General features: G+C 40.6%; 1 protein-coding gene and 1 long non-coding RNA gene across 2 annotated transcripts; both read left to right on the top strand.

Moving 5' to 3' along the window:
• Positions 1–903: 903 nt before the first annotated feature.
• Positions 904–4,180, top strand: LOC103719426 (MYB-like transcription factor EOBI). The gene is made up of 3 exons (XM_008808664.4): positions 904–1,307; positions 1,895–2,024; positions 3,231–4,180. Exons 1-3 carry the CDS (start codon positions 1,172–1,174, stop codon positions 3,835–3,837), a joined length of 873 nt encoding a protein of 290 aa, XP_008806886.3. The 5' UTR covers positions 904–1,171; the 3' UTR covers positions 3,838–4,180.
• Positions 4,181–6,707: 2,527 nt separating this feature from the next.
• On the top strand, positions 6,708–8,536 carry LOC113463550. Its single transcript, XR_003387949.2, has 3 exons — positions 6,708–7,158; positions 7,271–7,714; positions 7,813–8,536. It is a non-coding gene; the product is annotated as an uncharacterized LOC113463550 (long non-coding RNA).
• Positions 8,537–9,133: the final 597 nt, after the last annotated feature.

The raw sequence follows: 9,133 nt of genomic DNA on the forward strand, positions 1-9,133 counted from the left end.
CTGTTACGTGAAAATATCTCAACTTGCACCAAAAAGGTTCGTACTGATAATTTATTCGAGTTGGGGTACTACAAAGTGGACCAGTCTTTTTACATTATTCAAGTTGGAGCACGAGGAAGTGGACCGATCTTAACACAAGCACAAGAATTGTCCCTGTCCAAGGATGGAATCATCAGTTTTCATCATGTCCAACCTAGTCATATTTCATGCATTCAATCCCTGTTTCACTGGTCATCAGTCTCCTAATTGGCAATTTTTCACCATCAATATTATCTCATTAAGAAATTCCATCTCCTTGTGAGGCAATGCACCCTGAACTCATAAGCTCAGCTTTTCAGCTTTTAGTAAGTTGAACTTTGAATGACCATGGAGCATTCTCAAAATAAGAACCTTTTGCCCCTTCTATCATTTCAAGTAACTGCGAATGGCCATATGTTCCTCCTCTAAATGTAATTAATATAGATTGAAGTGGACCATGTGATTAGATCAGGAGGTGAAAGAAAAATGAGAAGCACATGGAGATTAGTTGGAATCTGGTATTTTTATATAGAGAACAGCAAATAAGGAACGAGGTTGACAAAAAAAAAAAAAAAACTCTAATACATGTTTATCGGTCTTGTTAAGTTATACCACCTTGTAGAGAAGCATGCAGTGCTCATTCCTTTGGTTCCCTCTTTTTTTTTTAAAAAAAAAAGAAAGAAAAAGAGGGTTAGTACTAACGGTAGATAAGTACAGCAGAAATGTTTAGAAAAGTGCCAGGAAAACCAATGGCTTCTACTCCATCTCTATACTTAGAATTTTAAAGCCTGAATGTGCCAGGTACCCCCCAATGATTGATGCAGAATTGTCAAGACATTGGATTCCAGAGGAAAAAACATTATATATTGATAAAGGTAACTTAAATTTAACATACACAGAGCAAAAGCAATCTCTTGAGGGAAGTGAGCTGCAGAAACCAATGCCGACGTTGTCAGACGTTTACAAATGTTTATGTTTCTGTTTGAGATCCAGGTGTATATTATATTAGTTTCTATGTAAGAAAAACAAATCAAACTAGTTTAAATCCCAAGCTGCTTCACCATCCGAGAATCTCACAGGTCAGAACTGAGTTTTCAGTTGTCGCTGAATCCCTGAAAACTCCAGCCAGTATCCAGTGATTTGCCGGCCAAAAATGGGTTGCGGGACATGCGAGAAGCCCAAAGTGAATTATAGGAAAGGGTTGTGGTCTCCTGAAGAAGATCAGAAACTGAGGGATTACATCCTTAAGCATGGGCACAGCTGCTGGAGTGCAGTTCCTGTAAAAGCTGGTGAGTTCCTGCATCATAGCAGAATTCTTCAATTGGTTTAACTAATGATCCACATTTGTCTGTGCTGTTCCTGCCAGAATTATATTGTGCCTTGATCTAGTCTTCCTCAAGAGTGTACATCACAATCAACTTTTGTCTTTCATGGTTCAACCTTGAGAACTCATTGGGCTAAGAGGCCTGCAGGAATATGAACAGAAGAGATCAGTTGTTTGTTTGCATGCAATATAAACTTAATTAGTCATCATGCATCAACCATAGCCATTTAATTTATACAGGTGATAAGTCACTGATAACAATTTAAGGATCATGAAAATTTCTTACTCATCTGGATTAGCTCACTTAGTGTCTCTAAATTTAGCCTACAATACTTAGTCTGCCAGGCACTCTAGCCTGCCAACAAACCTTCTACTGTTGTTCAGATTCTTCTTTAAAGAATTAGGAGTTATAATTAAATGACAGAGCAAAGACATAACCCACATTTATTTTGACATATAAATCATAGTTGTTCTGTATAAAATAGTTTTTGTCTTTTTACTATTTTTTCTTTTAATTCATTTATCTTTATCACCGCCAATCCTTGTCGACAGGTTTACAACGAAATGGAAAGAGTTGCAGATTGAGGTGGATCAATTACTTGAAGCCTGGATTAAAGCGGGGAATTTTTTCTCAAGAGGAGGAAGAAATAATCATGAACCTTCAGGCCAAGTGGGGCAACAAGTAAGCATTGCATGATATCTTAGATGATACTTGGGTGATTCCTGCAACCCAAGTAATGCAAAATTCAGTGCTTAATAAATCAGAATTAGTGTCATGCTGGATGTTCATTTATATGCTATTATAATGAATGAATATGAAACACCTTAGCTTCTTCACAGAGGCCCAGTTGATATCATAACTTCTAAAGTCGGGCCATCTAACACCAATCCTTTACCTGTTATCTGATGATTGAAACAATTCGCTGATGTTTGGTCATTTGGTGATTCATAGATGATAAATACATCAGAAAAAAATGGAAAATAATTGGATAACAAAATTGCTGCCCAACATATGAAACAAATAGATCTAAAATTGTCAACTCTTGGCATTGCATGTCTGAAGAGGTAGGGTTTTATATGAATAATTAATGCACAAGTTTTCAATGAATATTCGTTCGCAAAGTTAACAAAGTCTTTCTATCAAATGAAAAAATTGTACTGATGAAGTTGAGAAATGAATTCAGATTCAAGGTATGCCATCTCAATACCGGGCTCCGTACAAGTGCCACCCTGTTACTATATCGGTACCTCCAGCACGGAGATCGGTTTGGCATACCGAGTATCAGTACACCCCCCATACTGCATACCGGTAAAGAACCGGTACGGTATGGTATAGTACGCTCCATACCACTCGGTTTGGTACGGTATGGCACATCTTTCTTAGATCTGCATATCTACCTATATTTAGTATGTAATCAAGGTAAAGCATCACATATAGAGTTCTAATTGCTTGACATTCGATAGCGAATGTTAGACTCAGGCAAGTCTGTAATAGATTACCATATGCAGGTCTCATATGTGGCAATGTGTTGACAAGCTGAAGACTGTCTATTTCCTGGCACAAACCAGAATAACATTCGTTTCTGCATCATTTTATTCTCTTAATGAAATGGTGCATAGGTGATCCTTGTTTTCTGAAAAGAAAAGAAGAATCAGATTTATTTTTCCACACACAAGCCGTGCCCATGCTAAGACCTTAAAACCCACTGGTGTGATAATAATTATTACAAATGGATTTACGCATTGTTTATATGAACTTTTAGTTCGATTGCTATATGGTTTTGTTTAAGAAAAGGAAAAGAAAAGGAGAAAAAATAAAATAATATGCATGGTGATTTTTGTCCTGTTTGCAAAATGGCCTGAGGTATTTATCAATTTTGTTCTTCAGGTGGTCACGGATAGCGATGCATCTCCCTGGAAGAACAGATAATGAAGTGAAGAATTATTGGAATTCCTACTTAAAGAAGAAAGTGATTAAAGCTCAAGGATCAGATCCTCATGGCTCTGCAACACAATCACTGGATTCGACCAATCAAAGCCTAGTAACTCATGAAAAGACCATTAACAAGTTTTTAAGTTCTGAATTCCTGGAGCCTCCTGAATCATCTACAAGAGATTCAGGCCCATCCATGGTGCATAGAATGGAATTTGGCTCCTTCAAAGGGGCAATCCAGCAGCACTTCCCTAAGGTTTTTGCAGATTGGCTCTCTGTCGACCATGTCATTGATCAGAGACCAGGGAGCTTTGTTGGTGCAAGCACTCCATGGAACTCCAATAACTCAAATATTGATGAGGTCCTTAGGCCAGGGTCTTCCCAAGTTGTTCCACAGTCTAAGAGTGATCTTCACAGCGGATATGGAGATACTGGTACTTATGGTGAGCTTCAAGCACAATCTGAACCTGTTAGTCAGACTATAGGAGATGAGTTCTTTGATCTTTTATCCCTGGGGGAGATTTCAGACAGTCTTGACATGAACCATGATGTACTATTTTGATTCCTTAGTGCAAAGGATATGTACCTATTACTTTCAGAATCCTTATTGTTGGATTTTTGTGTGAATAAGTATGCTATTCTTCTGCTTCACAAGGTGTTCTTGGAGTGACAATTGGAAGAAGTTCATCACTGAAAGACAGAAATGAGAGCATCATGGACCTAATGGTGGAGTTTTTTCCATGGTTGGCCAGAACATTGTCATGTCTCCATCGCAGCCAACAAGTCATATCCCCTATTCCATGTATCTGTTGTTTACACATTTTTATTTTTTCAGTAATTAAGCCTTAGAAGGCTAGATTTGAAGAACCTTTGACCTGCTTATAATTCTTGTTCTTCTTCTTTTTCTTCTTCCTCTTTGAAATGGATTCCTGGACCTACTTACTATACCTAATCATCTACTTCATTATAATAAGAACACCGTAAACTCCCTGTACTGATCAAAATATAATCTAGTTGGTGAGAACAAATTTAACCTTCCCCCGAAAGGTGTGTATCATCACCAGAGGATGAGACAGTGGTTATGTTTTATCCCATGTCATACTGGGAATAACATTGTCTTTTTGGCAGATGCCGAAGGATAGGTTGGGTGATCTCCATTATATGGGTACCAAAAACAGCCTTAGATTTATATATTGTGATGTCCTTTTATTAAATCCATGAGACGTACTTTAGACAAATACAGTCGCCTGGTTCGCTTTAAAGAAAAAAGAAATTGTATATAAGTGAATATCCTCAGGGCCTCAAGTGCAAGGATTGTTATGCTGGAATAGTCTTGGTTCTGATTTGTGCAAATGACCCCTTTTTCACTACCATCCATCCTGCTTTCTCTGAAAACAACAACTACTACTACAAAAAAAAGAAAAGAATTAAACTTTTGAAAATGCAACATAATCAGCGCATGATTTCCAACAACTCAAGCTGTAGGGAGAAAACAAAGATTGATAATAATAAAAAATGATTAGAACACTCTAATTAGGCATTAAAACAAAAGATAGTTTGGACTAAGATACTTACATAAACACTGCCACTTGATTTCAGGATTCTAAGATTACAATGCAACTAACTCGGATACCTGGGAAAATTTAAATACCTGCAATATATAAACATTCACAAATTGTATTTGTATTGAGCGGAAGGGAAGAAAAATGAAGAAACATACAAATGCATGAGCCATAATTGAAGGGTGAGACACACACACAAAAAAAAAAAATCCGAGCATGTACCAGCTGAGGCTAATTGCAATTTAAAGTGAGATAAAAACAATATAACGAACAGAAAAATAGATGGAGCTATAAAACATAGAAATACAGGAAAGAAGAATGTCTCAGCGTTATCAACATTCATGAGGCCAGGAAATGAATAAACAAAAGCGAATAGAGAGAGAAAAAAACCTAAACAATATTTTGAAAATCTGGGGAGAAAGGTATAATTGGAAACTAATTAAGAGAAGGATGGGAGTCCAAAACTCTGATTTTTTTGGAAGAAAACAAAAAAGATTCGAATTCAAAGATGGGGAGAGAATGGAGCTGGGGTTATTTGTAGAAAGCTTACAAGGCTCCATGGGAGGTTTTGATCGTCGGAGGGGGAGCACGTGAGGTCGATGGAGTGGTGGAAACCTAGCCATGGCGAGGAGGAGAAGACCAGGACTAAAGAATTTTTTTTTATTATTATTGAATGAAAAAGGCAAGGTTACAAAGAATTTACAGAACAGAGCTGGAGAGTAAGAGAGCAAAGAGACTTACAGCACTTCAGGCTACAACAGTAGGGGAACAGAAACAAAAAAAATTATTGGCAAAAACAGAGGAAGGATCTAATAAGAACAGCAGGCAAAGTACTCCAGATCAGAGTCAAATAGTTGAGCCAAAAGGCTCTGCCTTGGCCTCATCATGTTTAGAGCCAGAATTTGTTGAAGGACAAATGTCCATTCTATAAAATGATGCACGAATTTCTTGAAGCACTATACTGCTGGATGATTCATTGAAGTTAAAAGTTCCCTTGTTACGTTCAATCAATGAGCACCAGCATGCGACTAACAGAGAAGAAGACCAGGACTAAAGATAGAAATTGTTCAGAAGCCCCTTCGACAAACCATTACTTACCTACAAGTGACCAACTTTCAAGTTCTCGTAAAGACCACAAACGGAGAACTCTGGAAATTTTTATAATTTCTAGGTACATTCTTATAATTAGTTGAGGATTTTTTATTATTATTATGACATAGTTGCTTGCAAGAATCAAGATAGTCCGACTGACATCCCACTCAATAGATCTGCGGACACTTCAGGAAGTATCAGGTAGATTGAAGGTTATGTCAGAGATTACAAGGTCTGAAAATCGCATGATAGTCGTTGCAATTTTAAAGGGCACTGATTGTTCCAAACTTCCTTTTCCTTTAAATTTCTATCAAGATTCAATATACATATACTGACCTTTTCACAGATTTTTTCGTACTTTCCAAGCCTATGGTGCTCCGGCTGTAATAGTCTGTGACTTTGAGATGGCAGTTTAGAAGTCAACCTAATTAAGCATGCGCGCGAGAGAGAGTTGATGTTAAGATGTTTCATTCATTGTTCTCTATTTAAGCAATAACAAGTGCAACAAAATTTTCTCCATAATTTTGTATCAAATCTTCAATCAAGAACTACTATCTTCTGCCAAATTAACAGGTCTTATCGTTACATGATGTCAAATATGATAAAAATTTATCTAAAACTATTTGACACACATACTTATATACTATATAGCGTGTACTATATTAGTTGTGCACACCGTCAATCACAGCTACCTATTTCTGTAGTGATGTGCGAAAATAAATATTTGGTGAATGAGATTAACAAAAGATATGTACGGTTATATAGTACCATATAATTTCTCTTTTCTACAGCTGAGTTAAGTATCATGCCGTTAGCCAGCCCAAAGTTGGCACAACGGCCGGGCGATGGGCACCGAGTCGGAAGGCTTGAGCCCCCTCGATTTGTTCCCCAAGCTCTCCGTTTCTTTTTCCAGAGTTTTGCTCTTTCCCGCCCAGCCATGAAGGCCTCCGTCCTCCAAACCACACGACCGGCGAACCGCGCCCGATCAAAGGAAACCTCTCTCTCGAAGCGATCCGATCCCAATTCTGGCGAAGGAAAATCCCAAACAGTTCTCAGCAAGCCCTATTTTCTGTTCTATTCCTTCATCTCCCCTGTTCTCTTCCCTCAAGATCGTTCCCAAGCGCCTGAGCTGGGAGTTCTCCACCGCACCGGAGGGTATCCACCACGATCCATCGGACCCGGAAGATTCTTCGCCGGAGGCGACCAGCATCGTGGAAGATCCGGCGGAAGTGAGCTCTCCAAACCCTATATATTTTTTTGAGGGAAACCAAACCCTAAATCTTTCAAGAATCGCATGTTCTCCTTTTCTTGACTCGCTATCTCTCTGTTTTCGAGACTCAGAAGCCTCCAATCTTGGCTTTTTCGGTTTCTTCCAAGATTGACGAGATCGTAGTGGTGGAATCCGGCGAACCCACCGGCGGATGCACCGAAATGGTGCGGAGAAGGAGGAGAAGGAGATGGACAAAGAGAAGGTGAGGGCTGTGTTGGTGATAGATCGCGTGCGAGAAGCTCTGCTCGAGATCGGTGCATCGGACTCGAGCGACGGATCCAAAAAGGCGGTGGAAGCTCTGGTCAAGATCGTGATCGGAGATGAGGGCACGGATTCGAGGGCGAGAGATGGGTTGTCGAATCTTGACCTCTGGGCAGATGTGCGCACCGTGATCCTTGTTTGCCTGGTTTAGCTGCTGGTGGTGATGTACGCCTTCGTGGCTACGGCTCTCTCGTTTGGCCGCGGACGGGAAGAAGCTTTTGTCGACTCGCCCCCTACCTGAATTCTTCTTCTGAGTTCGTTTCTAAACCCTAATTTTTTGATGTTTTCTTGGGATCGATTTGATTTCGTGGTGGAATTTTAGTACTTCACTGTTTATTTTTTCTGGTTTTAGTAGTTGTTTCCAAGAAAAAAAGGGTTGGCGGTCTCGGCGTTGCGATCGGCGATGGACGGGCTCTCTCTTTTCATGGCGTCCCTCTACCTGAGTTTTTGTTGCGAGATGATGGAAATGGATCAAAGCACAAATAACTCCTGTACCAGGATGATATTAATGCCCCGGCCCAACAGCACTATTTGGTGGGTTTTTGGCAATGGTGTAGAGCGCCATTTAAAAATGGAGCTATGATCCATACAATTATAAAGCAACTTCAATTAAGAAGAGCGATGTTATGATAAAACCGTTGTGAAGAATTGTGAAGAAAAGATAGAGGGCTCTCTTATATTGGAGATAAACTTCAGGTAGATTTTGGATAAGGAATTTTGAACTTTATCGTGAGCGGGGCATGATATTTTTTCTCCGAGAATGGTTGTTGAGGGAAACCTTACAACAATTATTATATCAAAATGATGAAAGAATCGTGAGAATTGCAGAAGGGAGGTGTCTACAGGGAGAAGCTCTGGAGACGCCAAAACATCATTGTTGCTGGAAATTGGACCCGGGGGCCGCCGCGAAGCCGGAGAAGGAGGAGCTTCGGCGCCTGAGAGGGCAGACGGCGGGGCGCCGGCCGGCCGCGTCCTCCGCTGGGGAGTGGAAGAGAGCAAAGAGGGGTGGTGCGTCCAGTCCTGTCCTGTCCTGCAAAAAAGCCGGTGGCCGGGCTCCCCGGCGCCGGCCCTCCGATGCTTAAGTCAGAGGGGGAGTATGTCGAGAGAGCAAGCAGGAGAGCATTTGGATAAGATAAAGAAGATGAAGAGGATGATGTCCTCAATCGTGTCTGTGCTGTTTTCTTGTGTTTCAATTCTCCTCCCCCTTCTTCTCCCAGGTTCCCTTTTATAGAGGGATATTGTGTTACCCGGGAAGTGACAGGGGAATTTGTCCTCTTTTGTGATAATTGGGCACGATTTGGCCCATTAATGGCGTAGTAGAAAATAAGGCCGACTCAGACCGGAACCAGGGAGTTGTCACGGTCGATCGGACCTGTTGGAGTGGTTGAACCGCCGGTCGTGATGGGCCTGGAGTCCGTGGATGGTAAGTGCATTTATTACCGAATGAACCGACGGTCAGGGAGAGCCATACGCTTTGATGGTTCAGTGATCCGGAGATCGTCTTGAGCCGTGTTCATTAAATGACTGAGTGCATTGGAGACTTGAGGGAGTCTCATGCATTAATGGCAGGTCGTGCCGAATACTTGCGGAGGTCTTATGCCTTGATGGCTTGGAGATAGTGGCAGGTTGTAGTAGAGTCGCGTGTATAGCCGCCAGGCCTTTCGAGAAAGTTA

The sequence above is a fragment of the Phoenix dactylifera genome, chromosome 17 (assembly GCF_009389715.1).
Source record: "Phoenix dactylifera cultivar Barhee BC4 chromosome 17, palm_55x_up_171113_PBpolish2nd_filt_p, whole genome shotgun sequence".
Lineage (NCBI taxonomy): Eukaryota > Viridiplantae > Streptophyta > Magnoliopsida > Arecales > Arecaceae > Phoenix > Phoenix dactylifera.

Excerpts from the sequence above, each read along its gene's own strand:
- LOC103719426 (XM_008808664.4), top strand. The coding sequence starts at position 1,172 with ATGGGTTGCGGGACATGCGAGAAGCCCAAAGTGAATTATAGGAAAGGG. Across the intron at positions 1,308-1,894 it reads TGCAGTTCCTGTAAAAGCTG|GTTTACAACGAAATGGAAAG; the intron begins GTGAGTTCCTGC and ends CCTTGTCGACAG. Across the intron at positions 2,025-3,230 it reads CAGGCCAAGTGGGGCAACAA|GTGGTCACGGATAGCGATGC; the intron begins GTAAGCATTGCA and ends TTTGTTCTTCAG.